Here is a 25,896-nt window from a genome sequence, read left to right as displayed (position 1 = left end):
TTTCTTACATAACATAAATAACTTTTTGTGCTTAAATATTTATTTAGTGTTTATTTCTTAAAACTCATTGGTCGAAGAGGGTTCACCAGAGTTGACGTCTCCTTCTCTCCAAACAAACCTACCCAGGTAATAATAATTACAGAAAAACCCTAAATAAACCATTTTTAAGTTGACAGTCTGTTTCTCTCAAACGCTCTTCAGCTGTGAGAGGATGCCAAAACTTCCACGGTTCATATACTGTACAGTAATTGACAACTTCTAAAATGATTAATAAGTAACTCTGACATATAGCACTTAAAATGGGTACTGCAGTCCAAATTAAAAAAGAATTGGAGATAGTTATCTCCCCTGTCCCCTATTCCCTAGAGTCCATGCGCATGCGATTTGTGGACACTGAAGCTTCAGTGTTTATCCAGCTCTGCATCGGTCTGTAAACCTTTCTGCGTTCTAACCTCTCTCCATTGTTTTAAAAGCATCTCCAATATTGATCCTAGTTTGACCATGTTTCTGCTCCTGGTGCTTATTACAGAAACGCTGAGGCTATTAAGGTCGAGTAGAATCAGTTCTATCTGAACCAGCTCACGTGCCTGCTTCCATCGCTACAACACCTGTTGGTTTGCCGTGATAACTGGTCTCACATCTGGCAAAATGAGGGGCATCCAAATCGGCCGTGTGGGGTTCCCTAAAAACTGACTACCTTGTCTGGTCATAACAAAAACAGACCATTCAAGACTGGAAATTTAGAAGGACATACTGGCTGCTGCATTGTTGTCAGAGAAGACAGCACTTCAACATGACATGTTTTGTTAATGTCTGATCATACAGTAAGGTCATTTCATCATTTAATTTAGTACACATCTTAAATTGCTCCTTTAATACTTTTTGTCAACAAATGTGTCTTAAAATGTAAAGTGGGGTGTACTTTGTTGTATAACTCAAACATGATGCATAAAACAGCAGTCTAAAGTGTTGCTGTCTGACGATCTGATTAATCCATCCATAATCAGTAAAAAGTTAGCCAAAGTGACTCATTATTTCCATAAACAATGTGGTGTTTGTTCACATGTTTGGGCCCTGAGTTAAGTAATTCAGCAAAGGTACATTTAATCATGTAAGAGTAAGAAATCAATGTGATTTACCTTCTCTAGCAGGTGCTGAGCCTCTGCACAGTGACCACTTGACCTCAGAGTGTGTATGTATGTTTAAGTCTGTCAAGACCACAAACTGTGGCTACAACTCCCTCCCACCAGCCTTCCTGTGGCGTGTGTTATTTATGACTCTCTGTACCAAATTTGCTCACCCACACACACATACACACACACACACACACACAAAACCACAGCAAGTGAAGGTCAAACCCTTAACACTCTTTAACATTATTTAAAGCTACTGCATGTCTGTTTCCCTTTCCTGCTTTAGATTTTTCTCTACAGTATCTCTCTGTGTGCATCTCTCTCTCAGACACACACACACACTATCTACCCATGCAAACATGCCAGCTTCAGCTGCAGTCACACAGAAACAAATGCTTTTGGGCCTCGTTCCAGGCGCTTGGCCGACTGATGTATCTCTTAAAAGCTTCCGTTGCCAAGGAAGAGCCACTCTATAAACTCTCTCTTCTTTGTCTCAGTTTTCCCCCTGCTCTCTGTGAGCACAACATGTCCTGCTGAGTCCTCCTTCCAAGAAATTTCAATAAAGAGATCAAGATAACTGTTTTAGGGCATTACTGTGGTTTCTCAGGGTGTTAAAAATCGGCTGCTTGTCTGACTCACCTTAAGGGGGGTACACACTACAAGATAATCAGACTGATTTGGGGCCTGGTTCCCCTCTTCCAACTAAAGTCAGCAAAGGGCTGATTATCTGATAGTGCCAAAGATTATCTTGCCAGATCTTCCTGTGTTGTGAGGTGTGTTAAGAGGGATTTTACCATCCCAGATCTGTTTAAAAGATGATCGGGGCCGCACCAATTTCAAATCGATAAGAAACCAAATTGTGCGGGGAGAACACAGAGGACAGCCGAGCATGAACTCTGTGGACTGTCACGTGGAACGGTACAATAGTCAATCAAGAAGCAAGCTGACTGGACTGAAGCTGGAAGCACAACTAACAGTAAAGGTGGCAACAGCAAAAGCAATGCTTAAAGCTAGATGGACGTCAGAGATGGAGGACCAACTTGTTGATTTTTGGCAACAACACAAGTGTTTATACAATGTGTCCTGGAAAACAACTCACAATCCAACATGTTTGTTTACTCTTACCTCTTATAATTAAGAGTTTTGAGACTCTGGTTGTTGGTGAATTATGGTAATCTGTTAGTGTGTGGTATGCTGAGTTGGTCATCTCATTAGACAACACACACTTTAAGAACAAAACTGTTAAATCTGTCCTTAATTTTCGTCATTGGCAGGGTCTCACAGGTCAAATTTTCAAAATCGTTTAAGATCCAAATGTCCCAAATATGGATTTTCAGGACAGTTTGTGTCATAATAGTATCAGATCACACACATTCCATCAAACACTTTCGTAGAAACCCTCACACAAAACAACGTCTGTTTAAAAGGCACTTATTCAATCAACATTTTCGTCACTCGGTGTTCGTCTTCCTTACCCTCAGGAATGGAAGTTGCATAAAATTGACCCCTATCTGTAATTTTTGCGAACATTAACCCCATCCTTTGAGGTCGTTTTCACGACTTCTGCTACTCAAACAATGCTTTGCAGTGGGATGTTGGCATGTGCTCCTTATTTAATTCAGATTAAAATGGAAAACCTGCAGCCTAACTAGCTGTTGTCACTATTTCTGTTGTGTAATACATTGTGTAACTGTCCATTTATTTCATTGTTCTCTATAAAACTAGTTTTCACACACTCCAACCATGAATCATAATGTGAAAAAGATGAAGTCAGTTATCAAGTCTTTAAATAAGTTGTGGCTGTTCTGGTTTGACTTTAGTTGAAAAGTTCACCATCAGGAGAATCCAGAGTCCCTTCCTAAGCAGAAGCCCCGCACATGCAGAACAGAGTCAGAAAGACACAAATTCTTACGAGGAGGCCTCTGAAAGTAACTTCATAAACCTTGTGACTAATGAATAAATAATCGTGTCCTTTTAAATGTTGTTGTTGGCTAAGCACAGCTTTTTTTTTTTTTTTTTTTTTTTTTTTTTAAGTGAAATGGCTTTATTCTGAGATCTTTTCAAACAAGAAAAATGTATTTCATTCCACTTTTTTTAATTGGAAAATTACATTGATAACCTTGTGTTACCTTCAGGATACCATCATTATCAGCACTCACTTTAAACTGGCAGCATTACCAAAATATATATCACTTTGTTTATCTGATTGGTCAATTAGAAAAAATTCATATGATCAATACTTTGCCATATTGCTCAGCACTTGTTAAGTGCCTGGCTTTTTGTTTGTACGTATTTCTTTAGGTCTATAGGCTTATACAGTTGGACCCCTTAAATCGTGAGCTGGAACACTTGCCAACATAGAAACTTAAATGTCATAGTAATGATTTCAGAGAGGGACCCACTTGACTCTGTATCACCCTTTCAGTGAAGTAACCGTTAAAGTAACCCAACAGAGCATTGCTTGTTCTCAGGACTGAACTTTGAAATGGGGAAAATAGTGAAGTTAAACAGAAAAGCTCATGTGGAGCAACAAAAACGATAGACAAAAAGTGAGGGATGTGTAGGCGAGGACTCACCTCACAGAGAGGGTAAAATCCCCCGGGTTGCTCTTGCTTGGTCGGGCCAGGAAACTGCCGTGGACGCCCCGCGTCAACAGGAGCTGCTCTGCCTCGATTCCGGTGATGTTGGGGTGGAACCACCTAATCACAAAGGGGACACAAGATTGGCTATTAAACACCAATGTGATTTGTGAATTGATGTGTTGATGTTAAAACTACCCAGTCTGTGTCCTATCACCCACCAGCTTCCTTTGCTAGGGAGACAAAAAAGGCCCTACTACAACAAGATGTCCTAAACTCAAGTCGTTTTGCAAATACCAAACATAACACTAATAATATCACAAGAAGTACAAGCATTATTTAAGTAACAGTATATGTAGAACAAGGAAGGAGAAAAAAGCACAGATCAACACCTCACAGCTTTTGCTAAAAATAGCATTATTTCAGACTCTGGCAAGCGTTACTCACTAATCGATCAAGTTTTTCAGCTGTGCAAAGTTTTAGTTTGTGATTAAGACACAGCTGCCAATTGGTCAAAATGTAGGTCCCTGGATTCAATTTTATTTACTTAATAAGAGGTATCCTCGTCTATTTTTTGTTAAGTACAATCCATCATGTTTTGTGCAAAGTTCTTCATTTTCGTATATAAAAATGAAGATGAAAACGATGCTTGCATTATATCAGCCGACTAGTTTCAAATATCTGTTTTCTTCTTAATTTACTTGGCCTTATAAACACAGTAGAAAGCCCATTACTAAAAAGTTAGAGCTAAATTGAGCAATTTCTATAACTACAATTTATATCCCATCATATTCATCCTCTTATTCTTCAGAATATGTTCCCAGAGTGAATACAAACTGTATGTCCTGTCCTGGTTTTAAAGAGAAGGACATCAAGGTTTACAGTACTGTCAAGCCAGAGCTAATGATTACATGTTACTTCCTCTGTTGCAAAACACTGCATGCAAATATTTATCCAATAAACTTCTCAGGTAGGTTGACCAACTATCAGGGTTGTGCACTCTTATCAGCGTGTTTGTCACTTATCCAAACCAAATCACAATCATCATTAATACACAAAACCAGTACATCTGTCCTCACACTTGCATGCTTAGTGCTGAGAAAGAAAAATGTGTTGAACAAGTAGAGTACTCTGCTAATCTCCAAGAAGCAGTGAGTAGGTTGGTTCCACTGCAGTGTTGAAGTGAATGGCTGAATGTCAGCTGCGTGGATTAAGAGCTCATGTTTAAGCAGGGATCATTGGGTTAAACCTCCCTAACTACTGTGTGCCACTGCTGGCTAATCCAATGCACCATTAGCTCCAGGGCCCCATGTGTGTGTCAAGGAATGGCGTTTGACTAAACTGACATAAAATGAAAATACAGTCAGTAGTGCGTTGCCTAGTCAGTGGTGACACAAAAGTATGGTTCAGGAGCAAGGGGTTCAGGAATATGGGGTTGTCTTATTTTGTTTGGGTGGCTGAAAGAACACTTTAATACAATGCTATTTGTACTATCTGTCGACACAGTGAAGTCTTATTATGAGTGGACAGGAACTGTCTGCTTGAACTTTGTGATTTTAAAAGGGCCAGAGACGTATACCTGGCAAAATGTTTAAGTTAAAAATCTTAAAAAGCTGCAAAATACCAATCTATCATTGTAGGTTATAAACCAGACAGAACAGAATCAGTGAATTATTACCTTGAGAAGAGTCATGCACTCTCTAAGCTCTTTTCATTAGGATGATTCACTTTTTGAAACACATAATTAGACTCTAAGTTGTTATTCAATGTTTCCAACAGGCTGTATTCTTTGCCTATTTATTCATTTGTTAGTTCTGAGTAATGGAAATCAAAAGCCCCCACATTACCCAAATAATAAAGATAACCTTTAATATGTGCAGCCATTGTCTAAAAGAAAAATTTAGTTATATGTCAGTGATTCAACAAGAATGGAAAATCCGTCTTTTTGACATTGATATGTGGACTAAATGAGTCATTGAACTCTTGAACATCACGTCCTAAAGTGTAGCTTTTCAACACCACCCCAGGATATTACAAAGGCTTATTTATTTATTAATATAACCCAGCAAGGAGCAGGCAGGGGGTGACACAAGAGTGCCTTCATGAAGCCCATGCTGAGAAGATACTATCTGAAATTTAACAGTGGTTTGAGTATTAAGGCGTTTCTGTTTTTGTATACTGGATGACACAAACTCATGACAGTGAGATAAAAATAAGACTCATGTGTCAGCTCAGCAGATCTTGTGTCACCTCAGAATGGCACATTTAAACCAGAATACTGTTGTGGCCAATCTTAACGTGCAGAATGTGACGCAATGCTTTCAATGCTTGATTTCTTTATAACTCATAAAACCTGCTGCATGTACAATATTTTGCTGAAGTTGCTCTGCTTCATATTTATTTTTGCTGTATCCTGACACTACACATTGCACTTTAGTTTACAGCTTGCGCTTTTACCCCTAAAGAGAAATTCAGGTTACTTTATTTATCCTCGAAGGCAAGTTCAGTTTGCTTTCGTTACATTTTATTGATAAAATAAAATAAAAACTTGTTTTTTTTGTCTTTTCTTTGTCATTTGTAATTATTCTTTTTGAAGAAAAAAAATCTATTAAAATCAGAAATGGAGTTTGTTGTGAAAAAAACAAGATTTTATTTATAGGCTGTATCCCCCAGCCCTAAAACATCTGAATTATAATCACTGTGAAACAAGGATATCTTTTCTAATTCTTACTATTAACAGTTCAAGTTAATGTCAGTGTCTGGCCTTTCGACATTCAGGGGGATTCCAGTTTTAGATCCAGACCTCAATGCAAAAATATTTTTAAACAAAAGTAAGTACAAAGGACATTTTGAGTTACTCAAGTAAATGCTGTAGTTTGAGGCAAAAAAACTAGCTGTAATCAGCCACGGCAAACATGCCATATCAAAGTATGTGACTATAATTGCTTGTTTTCTTAACTGACTGGCTCAGATGGTTATACAAAGTGTCAAGTGACATTACAGAATGTAATCCTGAAAAGAGAGACCGTTTTTGAGGAGTAATTTGCTTTGTCTGACACCAAAGTACTTATATTGTTCTCTCCATGGCCACCAGACTCTGTCAACAAAACCAGTGATTTTCTTTTCCAGAACACAGGAGTCATTTGTCAACTGCTCCCTTGATTAATCTTTTTTTTTTACACAATGTTCAAAATGTGTTGACTCTGAAAAGCCATTTAAACACCTCTGTCACACATTAATAATCCACCTAAATGATAAATAACACCTCCTGTGTTCTGCAAGGTAAAATTATTGTTTTTGTCAATGGCGTCAGGGTGGTGCCTTTAAAGGGAGCAAAAAAATAGGGCCAAGGTTAAAAAGGAATGGAAATTCTCCATCAACTATTCAGATCAAATAAACTGAGAAATAAATTTACTTGACTAAATTAAATAGGCTTAAATCGTTTGGGGGCGCAAAATGTATTTGTCTGATGTAGGTTCTTGGGAGATAAAAAACTAACAAAATGTTGCATTCAACTGATGAATTAAAGCAACACCCAGTGCCTGTCAAGCACAAAGCTGCTCATCCTGTTTGGATTATCACAGAGAGGAAACTTGAGAAGAGTGGAAAGAGAGACAGATGAAACAAGAGACAGATACTGCAGGGGAATTATAAATAACACTAAATGTGTGATAAGGTTTGAACAGGGACGAATAATACATGATGAATATTGTAATAAGACCATCGCAGAGATACTACAACCTACCCATTTCGGTCATGGATTATTTTCTGTTGTTGGAGGTTAACCACAGGACTAGTCCAGTATTAAATAAAATCCCCAAATCTGCTTGATCCAAATACAAATATCAGTCCAGCTTGCATGAATAGAGAGTCTTGACTGATTAATGCAACCCTAAAGCAGAAAACCTGGACTGGAGCAGCTTGCTGTAGAGGTCTCACTGTAGAACAGCGCAGACATCTGACCCAGACTGCACCTGACCCTCTTATCCTCAGCGAGGGGGAGGGGGGGAAACCAGTCTGCTGTGCTTTCTCTCATACCACAGGCAGAGGGAGTAGATTATAGGAGGAACTTGACAAATAACCGGTTACAAGGGGATTAGTCATTAAAACATGTCAGAGACATTGCCCTCCCGTGACATTAGAAATATATCTAAAGTCTGGCAGTGAGGTTGGAGGGTTGAGCTTGGTAGAGATTTGTAGGCATACAGGAAATTTCTTGAAGGTCTGGAGGGAAATTTTCAAGTATTATCCCAAAATCTCAAAGAGAACATTATCCCTAAAACATAAAAAAAAAAAAAAAACACACAACTGACTCTTAAAGGTTATGGCTACAATTCAAGATTGTTTGCGGACAATGTGAAACAGAAAAATAGATGCAGTGTCAATGTGCTCGCTGAAATGAAATCTAATCTTCTGTTTGTGTGTGCCTGTGAGAGACCAATTTGCTGGGATAAGGAAACCCCTTCCACCAAGTAAATATTTGATCAGTATGCGCTTACGTTGTGGCAAGATGACTACACTGGTGTCAGATTTAACACGTTACTTTTAAATGTAACTTTTACACTTTTACATACAAGTGAGGAGAGGCAGCAGTGTGAGGAAGCACCGCCATCATTCAAATCAGTGGTGTTGGGACATTTGAGTTTTGGCGTTGAGTATAATGACAAGGAAAAGAAAACAGAAAACAAAGAAATTACTGTCTGCATTGTTTTACACGGGCCGCCTACTCGAATGGAAACTCTTACGGAGTTTGTGTCTGCAAAAAAAAAATGTGTTGTTGCATTAACCGACATTAAGACTGAAGCCTTTCCTTTGTCAACATTTGAAGGTTGTAGCTATGGTTGTTTTTATTCTGCGTTTATACTGGACAATGCTGCTGCTGCATGCAGAGGGTCTTTGGCATAGATCAACAAAGAAGCCATGAGAAACTATTGATATTTTGTAAATCCCACCAAGTTAATTTCATATCAGTAGATACTGAAACTTAATTTATTAAATGATGGATCAAATCAAAAACTTTATAAGCAGAGACTTATGACTGGACCAAAATCAATAACTGGAAGTTTTATGGGAGCAAGAAATGGGATGATACAATTTGAACAATAACACGTAACTAAAGGCTTCGCTAAAGCTCATGTTAATTTATTTCTTTATTTGGATTTTGACCAGAATGATAATTTTTATGAAAATACAATTTTCAATGGTTTCAGGCTGGCAACTAACTACATCATAGCATCACTGATTGGCGTGCCTTTAAAGCTTAGCATCTTTCGAGAGCGTACTGTGATCTCAGAGTTAGATTGTCATGTTGGTCAACTGCATCAACACTAATTCTTGGTCAACTCCTCTTACTCCTCTGAGTCTTCTGAACAACAACATTGCTGCTCTACGGCAGATATATTTCCATAACAATAGCATCTATTGTCTTACTAAATACTGAAACTATAAAACCCCCAAAATGACAGTAGGGGGAGTGAAGGTAATGTAATCTACAATTCATTTAGCAGAGGCTTTTATCCAAAGCAACAAACATCAGAGAGTAAGAACAACACAAACAAGGATCTTGAGCGAAGAAAACATCGTCAGTACAAACAAACAACTTTAAGTCTGATTGGACACACAGGTGCTGACAGGCCGTGCACTTCTTTTTTTTTAATAAATCATTGTCAAATTGTATGTGTGCCCAAACACTGTAGCACTGGTATTACTGACTACTGATGCAGGTTTAAGTATGGACAATATTGAAAAAAATATTGTTGTTACAGTAATTCAGGTTTTTTTTGTCGAGGACTTGTTTTCAATTTTCACGGGCCTTACCTTAAAATACAACCTAAGATGACACCAAATTTAGGTTACTGTACTGAAGAGCCACGACAGGTCAAGCATGTCAGCTGGTGGACAGATTACTCATTGTACTGTCTTTTAATCCCACACAGATTCATACAGAAAAATAATAACAGTGGGTCAAAAAATGCCTTATGTCACTAATCCATATCTAATCCCTTATCACAGCACTGCTGCCGCTCAAGAAATCTCAACAATGGAAATGGGCTACAAGCAGGCAGAAATACTGGACCCACACTTAAAACACTAAACAACAGCAAGTCAGCAACAGTAACTTTTGCACAATTGTTCACCTGTGGTGTTTACAGACAGTTTGAGCCAGGGAGGCACATTCCCCTGAATGCCCTGGCACCAAGTCACACACAAGCAGAGCCGAGTCCTAACTCTTTAGTTACCAAACATCATTAAATTCCCACCTTCAGAGCGACACACACAACACATACACACACACAGATACACATACACTGTTCTTGAGAGAATACTATACATCCATACATGCATGCTCTGAGAAGTTCACTAGTTATCCTTTAGCGCTATTCTGTGCATTTAATCAAGCCAACTAATGCAGAATCAAAGGGATTATTCAGGAAAGAGGAGGAGATGTAAAAAGTGTGAGCATTATGCAAAAGCAGAAAATACTCAAAAATTGAATGTGAACCTTTCTGCCCTACCTCACCATTCTGGTCGAAGCCTGCCACAGCCCCTTGCTTCAGCAGCCTCAGAGCTTAGTAATCCAGCACTGGGCACAGTTACACAAGAGAGGGAGGGAGGCAGTGAGGGAGATATAGAGACGGAAGGGAGAGAGAGAGGGGGGATTGCTTGTAAAAGTGTTACTGGCTGAGATTGAGTGAGACAGAGACAGTGAGAGAAATGACAGGGGTTGCTTTGTAAGAGTGTAAGAGAGAGAGAGTACATGGGGGAGAGCAAGGAGGCGGGGGCCTTTTAATCTTGGATTTGGACGAGCGTGAGCAGGCCTGATACCAGCACCCTTTAGTGCTATCAGTCGTCCCACTCCTAACCCTTTCCCACCTCGGATGAATGTGACAGGCTGACAGACTGGTCCAACCACCCTCTGCTCTCCTCCCTCGTACCCCTAGAGCACAGCGGCCGTCAGATGGCTCTGCTCCAAAGCCCCTTCTGTGATCCTAAAGCTAACAGAGCTTTCTCTGGCTGTAACACAGACCAGACCGGGCCAGGGCCAGATCAGGGTGCCAGAATCTCCGAGAGCGACAAGGTCTCTGCTATCTGGTCGGAGGCTAAATGCAACAGCTGTGTTGCTTGTTCCTGGAGATTACACCTAATCGTGCATTGCGTAGTTACACCGGATCATAGTTAGCCCTTGCAAGGCTAAACCCCCCCCCCGATCCAGCCAATTCAGCAGTATGCCATTAGAGCCATTAATTTTCCACTGCTGGGTAAGGAAGCTTTGCAGATGAGCTGGAAAATAATTGCAGAGAACAAAAGCACAGCAGAGTAACTACTATGACCTAACAATAACCTCTGGATTCTGCATCTTATCACAAAGCAAGGGGCATCGCTTTATTTTATCCACTTTTTACATTAGATTTGACTTTTACGTGGTCTTTATTCAATTGTTAATCATTACCTTGCCATGGCTATAAATCTATATTCCATATACAAATTATAAAAAACAAAATATCAAATTTTATGTTACACTGGAGGGAAATTCAGGTCACCAAGGAGATTATAGTCGATCCTCTTTGGACCGTAAATGTGTGTAGAAAATAAAACGGGAATCCTTCCAATGGTCTCAGTGTTTTCTGTAGACTAATTGACTGAGGGACATGATGTCCAACCAAAAAACAACGTTCAAAAGAATAAGCTGTTCTGTATTTAAACATTTACTACAAAGTTGTGTAAAGCAGACAAATGATGACTTAAACTGTATTAGTACTCGAAAACACACTGCTCAAATACTACATAAAGTCAAACCAGAACACTTCAAAAAAATAAAATTGAATTTAATGTTGAAGTTTACAAGTATCTTACAACTGGAAGGATAATAACTGTAAAAAGAGAATGTTCAACATTGGTGCAGATACAGTCAAGTAACAATCTTCTGGCTTTCTAAATAGATGTTCTGACTATGATAGAAAATAGGCAACACATTTCCTGAAGCCATACTACCCTTCACCAAAATCTTAGCTTAGGCCAGGAGCATTGCATTTGCTTAATATTTTCCCAAAAGGAGTCCAATCAAAGATATATTATAATTGGAAGCTCTGAAATAAAATCACTTTGAAAATGTAAGTTCATTGTACACTATTTTGCATTAAACTCTATAATAACATTAGAAGATTTCTGAGTATGCCATTGCTATAAAACTTTCAAAAGTTACTCCTAATTTATGTCACGTCCGTAAATCTGCATTTACTTAATTAAAGAGAAGTGTGTCCCTCTTACATCTTAATAAGATGCTTTCTTGCTGATGACTAACACTTTTTGTTGCACAGTCTGATTTGGCTCTGATTCCAGCACCGTCCTTTTAATAAAAGGTTGATCAAACAAGACATTTTATCTTTAATTACCAGACTCATTCTCTGAAAATGTCACTTATGTAATCCTGCCTGCAGAAATCTTGGTAGGTTTTCCAAGAAGCCTTTTAAAGATTTGAAGTCAACAATTATTTTGTCATCTGGCTGTCTGTGTCTAAGCACAGAACACAATGTATTTGACCTTTTCTCTTTCAGCGTGCTGCTGTGTTTAATGATTAACCTTGAGGACCTCACTCACCGAGAAAAGCTTTTGGAAACAGACCTGGTTATTGGAAACCAGTGAAATGCCAATGTTCTATGTCATATTTACCAGTTTCTGTAAATATGCTGATAACAACCAGGGCTGCTGGTGTATTTCAATATCAAATACACATACATTATGTCTGCTTTTGATTAAATAAAATGATGGTGAACTTTAATGTGGTGACTGCTCTGTTATAACCCTCATATGGCCGAAGGGTGGCCTTTCAAAATACATTTCAAACTGTGTTATTAACCCTGAGGGATGCAGAATTGCACGGATGGTAATAACTTGACTCACTTGACTGTCACTTAAAACTTTATTGCTAGTCCCTGTTTTTTTATTACTGTGACTCTGCCAAGCGATCATCATACGGCATGATAAGAAACCTTTTTTTAACTTCATACTATCTAATGCTCAATGGTTATTAACATGTGAATCACATATCTGAACATGACAAGCTTCTTTAAAAGACTAGTTTAACATTTCTAATGAAAAAAAGCAGGACTATCAAGATATGTCTGCACCCTAATGTTGCACTGGTCCTCACTTAAAATGAATTATGGGAGCTTTCCTGTGCATACTGATAAAAACCAGGGCTGCATCTATGGGCAAATAAGTTACAAAAGAATTTATCCAAATCCAATAACCAATGGATTGGTTAGGGTTAATCCACTGCTGTTCAGACACTAAATAGACAGCTACAGCAAAGTTCTGTACAAATTAATTTGATCAAAACAGATTACTTTTTGCAAAAATCTTTTTGGGCGATATCACTGTTATCCCAAAATGAATGTGTAGCCTTTTAAAATCAAAAGTAGAGTGGGTAACATTGATGAAACTGGCAACTTTTAAACACACGTGCACACAGGCCATGCATTCATATGTAGTCTGGGAGCTGACAGGCTACACCCTCAGGTTAATTGGTGAAACTTTGGTGGCTATTGAGAAGTTAGCTAGGGAGATTGATTTGGAAGAGCTAAAAACCTATACTGAGTACTTACGGGAAGGCAAGTCTTAAGGTGGAAAGGCAGGTAAGCCATCCAATTGTTTCTAAATTACAGTCAAGTGAGAGGCAAAGATCCTAAATATTTTTCCTTTTTGTAGACAGAGACTTGATATAGATTTCTTTTGTCATAAAATAATGTAATTGGATATACTTTCTAGATATCTCTTGTTTTATCTTTGAGTGAGGCAAAATAAGATTTATTTCTCTCCCTGCTCCTTTCCGAACATGGATTGGGATATAATTGTGAATCGTATTCTGTGAAGGTTTTGCGTTTTGACATGTGCTGTAGAAATAAAAATGAAATGAAATGAAAAAGAGAATGTCAACAAATGAATAAAAGGTCTTCATAAATTGTCTAACTGAAAGGCTTTCTCTTTGCAGTACTTCATTTGAGTTAGTATCAATTTTAAATCTTTAAAAAGACTTTACAGAATGTACTTCAAATACAACCACGTCAGTACACTCTCCCTCCCTCTCCACCTCAGATCATGACAGCAGGAGCAGGAGTGACTCAGGGCTTTCCAAGAATATGATTCCCTTTGACAACCACCACGCTCCCCATTTCCCTGCATCTGGCCTTGGGCAGTGGGAGAGAAAAAGAAAAGACAAAGCGAATGAGATTTCAAATAACCAGGTCTTGTCATTTAACTGTGTGTACTGCAGGAGAGACAGAGGCAGCACGGAGCTGCAGGTTAGGCCTTGAGCTAGTTGAAGGGAAACAGGCCCAGTGTGCATCCAGCCACCACTCTATCCTCTTACATAATGTCTCAAGTTCAATATAGCCCTGGTCAGCTATTTAAAGCACGCTCGTCTAGGCCCTCTGACAAAAAGGTGATATTCTTAGTAGCCGCAGCACGGTATGAAAGCCTCTGCTGGGGTTATATCGGTCACAGACAAGCCCTGGGGTGTGGATTTTGGTAATGTCGCTGATATTTTTAGGCCCGCTGATGATCCGGGGTATTTACATGAGGTGCAAATCTCACACACCCTGTGTCACTGGATGTTTCCCTTCTTGGTAGCACCAAGGCAGTCAGCTTAGCAGAACTAGTTAAATGACCAACTTAAGCAATCACTGGGCACGCGCATGCACTTGTACCCAAGCTACTGATCAATAAAATGTGACCATGGTGATTTGAAAAACTATTCAAAGCTTTAAAAGGTAGTTACACAGTCATTTAATCCTGCAAAAAAAAGTCACAATGTATTCATGAGCAATTTTGATCTTCACATGGAGTAAACCGTACTTATTAAACAGAGTAACAGTAGCTTTGTAGATTATTTGTTAATGAATAACTGCAATGTTATTTCACAGACACATCTGGCCTTTTTTCAAACACACAACAAAGTTCTGTAAAACAGAAAATAAAAACTAAACTTTGATCACACTTTGTGACCCTTGAAGGTGAAGGCACACCCATAATGAAGAGAAAAAATCACACTTCAGATACAATTTAATGGCAGAGTATATCTGCTGTACAGAACAACATAGCCTGTGCAACAAGAACATTGGTCAGTGCAAAGAATTATTTTACCTCATCGCACTGACAGAGAGGTTTTATTTTATTTTTTGTGTGAGAGAGAGGGGTAGGTTTGTGTCTGTGTGTCAGGGTTGGAATTAGGGCTGGCCAATATGTACCAAAACTCATATCTTGATATTGATTAGCTGAATGGCGATACTCGATATATATCGATATGTATTTTATTAACAGTGAAAACACATGGAAAAATAAACTACCTGTTTAAATTGAATTTAAAAAGTAATATTATAAAATAAAAATGTTCCTTAAATACAATAAAAGAGAGAGAGGGGAGGAGCAGGGTTAAGAGGGACAGACAGTCAGTCATCATCAGTGAGATGAGAAAAAGGTGACCTTGCACCTATGTAACGTTATTTTAATGCAACATAAACTATATCCATATTAACGATATTGCTTTACCCTATATCTTGTTTGAAAATAGATCTATATATCTTAAAAACTTGATATATTGCCCAGCCCTAGTTGGAATTAGCTCCAGTATTGGCAGTGTCAGTTGAATTCAACCTACCGGCCAGCTCTTTACAATGAAAGTCCCTAATTACTATGTCTTTTAAATGTTTTTATTATTAAGCCACCGTATCAAGAAATGGTGATTTTAGCAATAGCAATTTAACACAACTGAGATGTCTGGAAATAAAATTACAGGAGAGAAATAAAACTTCAAACCATACAGGTTCAGTTACAACGTACTGAGAGCTGAACACAAAGTGCCTAGAGCATTTCAGGGTTTTCTTATATATCAGGCTACAAGTTATTGTCTTGTGCTACAAGACTATCAACCTCTGTAGCACAAGTGCTATGGGCAAACAAAGTTAACGTACAACCCTGTATCTTTATGAGAACTTGCCTATTGTCATACACTGACATCAACCTTCCAGCATACAGAAGTTACAGGATGGTAGATTTTAGTTTGTTGTTCCTCTTAACCATCCTGCTCTAACAAAGATAGTGAGATTACTGAAGTCAGACGAGTGCATGGCTCATATTCAAAACTCAGTTATCTAATCAGATGACACAGGTATGTGTGGTAGCATTAACCTGAGCCTGGATTTTCACGACTAAATCAAACTTGTGTGCAGGTCTGATTTTTTTCAAACACCAAGAAAAGTGAGTGTCTTTTTCTGTTTTAACACTTGACCCTAAAATAATTCACCTGCAAGACACTCATATTTGGAGGTCCTGAGTATGTGGAGCTTTTGTGTCCTCTAATAGCTTGTTTTTGAGTGATTCAAATGAAAGAATTCAAACCATTTATCTGGAAAAAAAACTAACAGTTGGTTGAGAGCACTCCTGGAAACGTTGGCAGTGCTATCTTATTCCTCCACATGGGCTGTTGTTTTCCTGTCGGCTAATCGACAAAACTGACTCACTGTTCTCAGCTGGTCCAATGAGCTCCAGTGACAGATGAGGTCTCCTCTTTAAACAAAGGAGGGGGGCAGAGGTGGTTTCCAATAGTGGAAAGTTTGTAGCACTACACAGAATCAATTGGGAAAATAAAAGCAGAACAGCAGTGAAAAGTGAAGCTGTGAAGTGAAGTGAAGTCATTGTAACGTTAATGGCAAAAACACAACGAGGGACTGTATGAGGTTCCTTTATTACTACTAAATTACGTCACAAATCGTAACTGTAAAAACAATAAAGGTTTGTGGAAACTCCAGCCAGCCCTAACAACATAGTATGTTGAAGTTAGAGCCTTCCTGTAACGGGGAGTATGAATGATACTATCAACAGGAGAGCAAGTCTGTCACATCATGATGGCACGCACAGCAGTATTGTTCCCCTGTGGTATTTCAGCTCAGGAAGTACAGAACAGGCCACTGTGAAACAGTCTTGCTTGTTTCAGTCGGCGGCACACCATGGAAATTGGCAGAGATGAAAACAACTTTTAACTGTCTGTGTTTTCCTCTATCTCTGAGCCTGCTGCTGACTTCGGCCCCTGGGGCAACTGAACGCATGGCTTTCTGTCAACACACAAGTGTTTATTGTAAATGTCTGAGAAAAAAACTTCTTCAAAAAATGTCGAAGGAGAAACTTTCTTGAAATAGAATTCTAGAGATAAGTTCCCAAATGTGGGCTGAATCCAACTCCGACTTTGTCAGACACTTCAAAGTATGTTTTCACCCTTTTTTCCCCTCATTTGAGCCAAAATCACTAAAACTCCTAAATCATCCCATCTTAATCTTGTTTCCCTTTCAAAAGTTACTTTATCAGAGTTTATCATCAAAGTGAGCTGCAGGCCAGATATCGAAACACTTCAGCAATTCAATCGTTTAAAAATACATTGCTAATGACTATATAAATAAACTAAGGATTTAAATCATCCAACGTTTGAGTTAACAACAGCTCAGCTTGCAGCCCTTAAATGCCCTGACTAGGAGCATTGGACAGACACCAATCTTTGATGTGAAACTGCTACGTTCAGTGCTTTCACCCATTTTAAGGGCATGGTTCATTTATAGGAATCCCAATCTTGAATCAAACTGAGCACAGGGACACAAGCTAGCAGTAGCTCAGCTTGTAGACTTGACTGCCTGACTCATATGTCTGCCATAAAGAGTCTGGAGAAAGTCAGATTTTTACCCATTACTGTTCTTTGGGGGACACTCCACAAAAAAATGCAATGGCTTTCCCCAATAAATCAGATTGATTCAAATAATCTGAACCACAAACAGTGTAAACAAGTCGAACTAGGCATATTTTAAAGTTTGAGGGACTACTCTCTACTTTACTACTCTCTGCTTGTCCAATATGATCTACCAACTTACCTGTACACACACAGTAAGGTTAAACTCATGATCTGTGTTTCCATTACAACTAAATATGGGAAAAGATTTAAATAGAAACAATAACTCGTTTACATCCGTGTAATAGTCTGAAGAATTAACAGCCACTGCAGCAAGTTTAAAATGATTTGGATTTTGTTCTAAAGTCTATGCAAGCTGAGCCACACATAGTACCACTTCAAGCTGTGTTTAGTACGTCCATGCTTTAGGGTTTACCATGAAGCATCTTGGCATTAAAAAGGTATACTATGTTTTGTGTTGTTAACAATCAAATTTCCCTCAAATGAACCGGCCAGCCTGGCAGCTATTACTGTATGTTCATGAACTCTTTGATATCCTGAGGTCTAAGCCATGTAAAGCTATTTTCTATTGTGAAAAAAAAAAGACTGCCAAATAATATCGCCAGAATTTAATACCCTTTGTTCTGCGAATAAGTGCCTGTTATTTTAGTGAAGTGGGATTATGCTTCAATTAATGAAATGGCCTTATTACCACAACATTATTAGTTCACCGTTGCAATTTAACAAACAGTGAGAAGCCAAACCATGCAGATACAGCATATCGGCTATATTTTCCACCCATATACCAGTAGACTAGTTGTTTTAACAGTAAACTCTGACTGCCAACCTTGCATTTTTCTTATGTCCACAACATCCATAATGGTCAAGACACAAGCTGGTTTTTGGAGTCATCTTTTCTGAGGTCACCTTGCACAGACATATACATAGGACAAAACGTTTTTCCACACAGCCTATTCATTATTTTATAGAAAATTATAAAATTGTCAAATATTTTTTATGAATTATTCTTCCTGGTGCATACAACAGTTTATGGTGTTTGGCACAGCCTCCTGTCGCTCTTAATTCCTCACACACTAATCTGGTCAATGTTTCAGTGAGACCTACAAATGATTACTAGTCCACGGATTTACATGTGGTTAATAATAAGTAGAAAGAGGACAGAGTTATTGGTAGAATGAATGGACACACTGTAGACCACTGTGCAACACGGAAGAGCAGGCCCTATGTATCTGTTTATAAAACTGTGCATAACATAGAGGAACTTAAAAATGTGGTAGTAGTATACATTCTATTGGTATTACATATTTGAGGTGTTTTGTTGGGCCTAATATAAGATAGAGTTACTCATCTTATGCACACTTGTATTGTTGTTGTTGCTGCTGATCATTACAACAATTTAGACCTGCAACTCATGTTGCTTCAGTGTTTTAAACATGACTTTTGCTTTAAGTGCCCTTAGAGACGTGTTTTCCATTTTCCACAATACTTTGTATATGGTTAGGATTCAGATTAACACTAATTAATGACAAAAAGAGACAAATAATAGCTCACAGCTGTTGATAGTTAATTGAGGTTAATTGAGGATTGATGTGTTGTGTTTGGATATAGCCTAACTTTAAAGGTGCCCTATGTTGGAGAAGTACAACTACGATATATTTTCTAAATAAATACACAAACTTTACTCAAAGAAAAAAAATGGGTCCCTGAAACTAGGAGGAAACCCAGGAGCTAAAAAGCGACCAGGAGAGTTAGGGTTCACTGTAGCGGCCCCTCACCTTCTTGCATATCATTTTATCTTCAAACATTGTTACAGGGACCAAATGTTCCTCTGAGGACACTTTGAGTATTGAGTTATGAACATAAACCACAGAATCTGTACATTTCTCCAAATGTCACATTTCTCTACCAAAACTCCACAGTGCACCTGTATGGATGTAGCCTATTCATATTTAAAATATTATATTCTGACTTAGCTGCAATATAATACTATAATTGGGCAAACACTGCAACTTGTTATAACAAAATGACGAACTTAACCTATGTTTTTAAGTCTTGTTATTTTATATCGCAGCAGCTTGTTCGATGAATAAACTGTGACGTTAGATTCACTTTTTATTACTCACAAGGCGGTTATCAATTTGTCAACACATAACTAACCAGACAAACTTACTACGACATGTAATTTCTTTGAAAACATGAATTATGTGAGGCTGAAGTTTTTCTTTGGAGGTGAAAAGTTGAGTCTGTTTTCAGTTTGGATCTCGTCCGTTAACGCGCAGTGTAAATAAACGGTTCATTATGACGGTGTCTTAATGTCAGTTTATAAAACAAAACACACAAAACAAAATCCACTCTACCTGCGAGATGTCATAGCAGTCTCTGAAAGCGTTCAAGGATCCTCAAACGTTTCCCTTTTACCTCCGCTAAGTCGCTGTGAAGACTGATCTGTTGAACCTGCGCGTCCAGGCAGCGACACATTTCTGTTGACACGGCTTCCGGTCGAGGTTTTCAAAACAAAGGCATTAGGACCAGGCGGAAGTAAGGTGGATGCTACATTTTAAAACACTTTAATTGTATAATATTCAATAATAACTATTTATTCATTATTTTATTCACATTGTCTGGGTGTGCTGCAAATAATCTGATTCATATTCATCTTAAATCATTATTATTTTTTAATATATCTGTTTGAAGGAATGTCATTCTTCAAGTTGAGCTTTACAAATCTCAGGTTGTGCTAATTTCTAACTCCAAACTACAATTTATTTTCCCAATAGTAAAGTTAATTTATTTCCAGAAAACAAAAAAAATATTTAGGCTATATAAACATCACAAAACTAACCTACAAGAACAACAACCCACAACCCACTATACAACATACAAAGATTCATGCTTAATGAACATTATCAAAAGCATGTAACATCAAGAAATCCAAGTAAACATATTTAAGTGTGACCTCGTGCCGCCCTGTTTTTGCCTTGAGTTTGTATTTTATTCAGATAAAAAAGTATAATATGCACTTTGTTGGATTTAATGTCAGCACAGTTATGTTTAATGTGATTATTTTACACTGTTATTTTGCACGAGGTTTCTTTCCTGTCCTGTTTTGACTTATTGTAGCTAAGTATTATTAAGATGCATCAAGCATCTTAATAATACTGTTGCAACTCTTGTGTGTCTGTGCAGGTTAATAACTTTTGTATAATATATATAAACAGATTGTTAATTTCTCAGCTCCAATTGGACGGGACAGATTTGTAAACAGGGTCTCAACTAAAACATTTCATGAAAAAGACACAGACAATCTACTTCCTGTTACACTAAAAAAACTCAAAGCAAGTGCATTTGTCTCATTTTGAGTAAAAAATATCTCAACACACTTTATCTGGACTTGTCAGTTGAATGTGGCTTACAAAAGTTTAATGGGTTCACTTAATCTTATTTAATTGATAATGCTGATAATGCAATAACAAAGAAACTGGACCATAAACAACATCAACAACAAATTAGACAAAATAAAATAAAAAATCAGAAACAGCTGTACACATGTGTGCATTGAGTATGCTAGCCATTAAGGCAATAGTTTTTCACCCTTGATGCAATTAACCTGCAAAGTTTTTTTCTGAGCTATGTTAAGCTCTGCTATTGTCTTGTGAGAGATAAGTGTTTTTTTTTTTTTACTGTAATACCCTCCTGATGGGAAAGCCTCCCTGCTCAGAGGATGGTGTTGCTGATTGGGAGGGAGGGGGGCAGAGTAGTAATGGAGGCAGAGCAGCATTGACGTCACCCGCCTGTGGTTATCAGCAGAGGTTAATCTACTGGGGGATGGATGGGCTTATGCAATTGTCTGTGAGCTCACAGGCTTCACATGTATAGATTTGCTTTTCCACTGTTTGACCCACTGCTGCAGCTTACACACAAACACAGAGGCGATGGAGGGGGAATTTCTTCTCTCTGTGGGATATCTTGCTGAAGTAGATGTTTTATTTTCTCTGCCAGCTGTGCCGTGCTTCAGGCTGGATAGATAGGTTTGAACATAGGGTTTATTGTTGGGACTTGGCAGTTAAAATGATCCTGTCACACAATGGGAGGACATTACTCTCTGATCGATACTTAGTGGAAATTGATGAGGTGGGTGAGAAATGGCTGAATTGGAATTGGACGAACACAAAGTGCACATTAAGTGTTTCATACTTAATGTGATTGTTACAATACTGAGGGACTTAAAAACAAAGTCATTACCATTTATTGGGCGCTTTTGAAGAGGATGGGACACCTTGGGATTCTTGTGCTCCGAGCCTCCGACTTCAGGCATGGATTTTTGGAGATAACAGGAGGCGATTATTTTTAATAAGAAGTGCAGCAAAGCAGTTTAAGTGCATTTTGATTTGCCTTCAAGAAACACATGCCTTAAGGAGTTGATTTTCTTTTTAAGTTTTCCTAAATTTTAAGAAAGGTTTAAGTAACAGCTGAATTTGAATCCAGCTAGTAAGTACACATTTGGTGCTTCATATCAAGTTTAATTGATACAAGTCTATAAAGTAAAGTCATTATCATTATAAGGGGATTTTATGGTTCCTTGAACACCTTGGGAAATTTTGTGCTGCACCCAGAAGTGCACACTTTAAGAGGTAACTGAGGGAAATTATTGTTGGCGTGTACTGACAGCTTAAGTGGATTATTCTCTTTTAAAAAAAGACTAAACTGCATCTTAAGAAAAAATCTGAAGAAAATACATTTTCCTTTTATAAATTCAGTGCACATTTTTACATCTGATTTGAACATCATAATGAATCCAATAGGGGGAAATTGCATGTATAGAAGAGCCGACAAATACATAAAAATTTTAGATTTGAGTGTGAGAAATAGCTGAATTGAAATAGGAATTTGAATATAGCAAAATGCAAATTTAGTGCTTGATACCAAACATAATGGAAACAAGTCTGAAAACTAGGTCATGATCATTATTGGAGGATTATATGGTTCTTTGGAAATCTTGGGAACCTTCTGAGCATCAACTAGAAGTGCACATTTTAAGAGATATCTAGGGGAAATGATTGCTGATGTGTTCTGGAGCAGTTGGATATTTATCTGATGAGACAATGCAATGCATCAACATATGATATTGTGGAAACAAAAATCCTTTACATTTGATTTTCAAACCACAAAGAAGCCAATAGGGAAACATGTGTGTATAGGTGAGCAGACAGATACAGTCTTTACTTTGATAAAGAGTGTAAGACACAGCTGAGTTGTAAGTGGAGTATGACCACGACAACGTGCACATTAAGAGCTGAAATTCATAAGACTCAAAACAAAGTCATTAAGTTGTATTGGCTGAATTTAACGTCTTTGGAAACCTTGGGACATTTTTGTGCTGCACCACCAGATTAAAAATACATCAATTTGAAAACACAGCACTACAGCACAAACATAGTGAAACTGAAAGAAGCCCTATTGGCATAATGAGGCCTTGAAGAACATTAAAATCCTCAAAAACATAATGGTGGAGTTGGTTGAAGGATGTGTTCACTCAGGACAAAGTAAGTAATGGAAAGGTATGACGAGGTTCCTGCACTGAAGCATTCACTTATAATCAACATGCAGACTCATGTCCTGTTGAGTCTAGGAGGGACAAAAAGACTCAAGAGCACAAAGCAGAGTTTCCCACCCAGGGGACTGCAAACCAGGATGTCCCATCTACCCCGAGGTGGCTGCTTCTATGGGCTTGTGACCTCTGCCCCCTTTTGCCTCCAGACTTTTAAATCTGTCTGTCCAGAGACTGAAAAAAAGTCTGGAAGAGGAAACAAAGAGGACTTATACTGCGAGATGCAGCTGGACAGCTGGAGCCTTGTCACAAAGAAAGCACTTTTATTACCATGTGGACATAAAACGCTGTGAGAGGGGAACTTTATCTCACCAAAGGGGTGTAATGTAGCTTGGTAGGAGGGAGGTCTTTTATTTTTAAGTATTGAAACTGGATGACATTTTTAGAAAATATTCCTAGAAACTCAAGCGGTGGTTTTCTAAGAACAGTTTCTTTCATAACGGGTGATGCTGTGGACTCTTTTGGTTCAGGGCTCATATTTGGCTCAGGTTTGAAGATCTGATGAAATTTCATCCAGAGGGTTTGTTGCATAATTCATGTATTCCACTTTGACCTTTTAAACAAACCTCAGTCTCCAACATGTGATACAAAAACACATCTCAAAATGCCTCTGAGCTACAGCTTTGGGTTGCTGAAGACATGAATCAAAATGAGAGCATTCTGTGTCAATCCCGTGTCCTCTCAAAGGCATATTTCACCATGAGCCGTCTCCCCTGGGTGCCAGCCAAGCAGAGATTCTCAATTTCACGATCTGGTTCCATGTTTGGATATTGCATTTAGTTCTGATTTTATTTCCTTGAAAGCCCTTTAATCAAACTACTTACTCTTATTAACTTGAAAACGATCGTTCCCCAGAAGGATCCCTCTCTGAGCAAAACTATTTCATCAGCACCATTTTAATTAACACAACACAAACATGCAATGTCCTTCACCGTCATTAGCGAGGAATAAATCAAACTCATTAAATCTCAGTCTTAATGAAAAGCGCTCGGCACAGATCTGGGATGTGCTGAATGATGTATGAATCTGTGCAGAGCTGTTGCAGTTTTTTTTATATACTTGAATTCCAGGCTTTTAATTAGTGCTGAAGTACCAGAAATTGCTATAGGTGATTTGAATGATAAGAGGTAAATATCAATGTTGCTGTTTATTGATATGTTCATGAGTGTGCTGGTGTCAATTGCTTTTGATTTGTAGAAACACTGTTTATCTTGGACATTTCAATCAACGATGTGAGCAGAGAACGCTCATTAAGGCACAACATAGATTGAAGTCTAAACTTATAATTACTTGAACGTGAAGGTGTCTGGAATCTAAAAATGATTAAAAGACTGACAGTGAATTCATCGGAGACTTGGGCTTCTTCACCATATTTTATATTACAATTTTAAACATGTATCAACTGTCTCATTCCTTATTGATAATAATACTTATTATTATTATTATTATTATTATTATTTCAGGGAGCTGGAAAAAGTTTCAAGAAACTCTGCCTGCTTGGGGCACCGGATGGCCTGGTGGTTATGTCGTGCACCCCGTGTACAGAGGCCATTATAGTCCTCATCAGAGGCACCGTGGGTTGCCACATGTCATCCCCCACTCCCAACATTTCCTGTCTCTCTTTAGCTGTCCCAACTACTAAAGGCAAAAATGGTCCAAAAGTTATAACTTGATAAAGTAAAACTCTGCCTGCTTGACAAAAGATACCTGACACAAGTACGGCTGACCAGCTTTTAAGGAGGTTTTAATCACACCTCATGGTCTTCACCAGGGGTGGTGGCTGTGGCTCAGTTGGTAGAGTCGGTTGTCCCTCAACCAGAAGGTTGGGGGTTCACTCCCCGGCTCCTGCAGCCACATATCTGATGTGTCCTTGGGCAAGACACTTAACCCCAAGTTGCTCCCGCTGCTTCATCTGTGGTGTGTGAATGTGTATGAATGTGTACAAATGGGATTAGTTACTTCTGATGGTCACATAACAGCTTCTGCCATCAGTGTGTGAATATGTAGGTGTGACCTGCAGTATAAAAGAGTAATACAAGCTCAAGTCTGTTTACCATCAAGCAGACACTGTTAGCTTAAAGCAGTACCTTTCATCCCTTTACTGGCTGTTGTCCTGTAAATGTGTAATCATCCTGCTGTCTTTTAGCTGTCACATATATCACTCATTGAGACTCTTTGCAGTGGAGATTTATAATAAAGGCTGTTTCTGCAGTGTGCAATGACTCACTTCATCTGACACCTACCAAGCAACTGGGGTTTCTGCCATTAAAAATAACTATATAGAAATAATCAATCTTTATGCTGATGGTCTTTTTTTTTGCTTTTGTAGGTCATAAAGAAGCATCAATATTAATTTCAGTCTGTTTTATAAGCAGATAAAAACTCCTCACAGGAGCTTTCAGTGATAAAACTTTGTCATTGAACAAGGGAGCAGGTCATAAAGCACGACTCTGGTAATATGATGACGACCAGGACATCTCCATCCCAACTGAAAAAAACCCGTAACACACTAATGAAGACCAGGAGAAGGGGATACAGCTCCAGGAAAAGGTGTCTTTAAAAAGAAAAAACTTTTATTCTGCTTGAGAATCTCCTTGATTTCATGCAACATCAGGTGTAAAAAATGTGTCAGAAATGTGCTTTACTGTTAGGCCCAGAGGAGAAGACTGATGATATGCACAATTTTCTTACTGTTAACAAATCCCATGAACTGTAAACCAACATCTAATTGACCGAACTGACAAGATTATCTGTGTATCTAAAGCCTGGTGTAGATTTTTCCACTGTGCGAGGGAGCTCATTTTATGTCTATAAACTACTAAAAACAAATCAAAGAGCTCAAAT

At 38.3% G+C, this 25,896-nt stretch overlaps 1 protein-coding gene across 3 annotated transcripts in view; it reads right to left on the bottom strand.

Annotated features, from left to right (window-relative positions):
* ptpn11b (protein tyrosine phosphatase non-receptor type 11b) overlaps positions 1 to 19,913 on the bottom strand; it is a 43,422-nt gene extending 23,509 nt beyond the window's left edge. For all 3 annotated transcript variants that reach the window (XR_009676049.1, XM_061058551.1, XM_061058552.1), the window contains exons 1-2: positions 19,802 to 19,913; positions 3,710 to 3,832 (exon numbers count right to left, since the gene is read on the bottom strand). Coding sequence is in view for 2 of the 3 variants with exons in the window: in XM_061058551.1 (XP_060914534.1) it covers positions 3,710 to 3,832; positions 19,802 to 19,815 (137 nt within the window). In the remaining variant the exon portion in view is untranslated. The remainder of the gene's footprint in view (positions 1 to 3,709; positions 3,833 to 19,801) is intronic.
* Positions 19,914 to 25,896: the final 5,983 nt, after the last annotated feature.

This window comes from Labrus mixtus, chromosome 15, assembly GCF_963584025.1.
Source record: "Labrus mixtus chromosome 15, fLabMix1.1, whole genome shotgun sequence".
Classification (NCBI taxonomy): Eukaryota; Metazoa; Chordata; class Actinopteri; order Labriformes; family Labridae; genus Labrus; species Labrus mixtus.
This window is presented reverse-complemented; position numbering and strand designations above follow the sequence as displayed.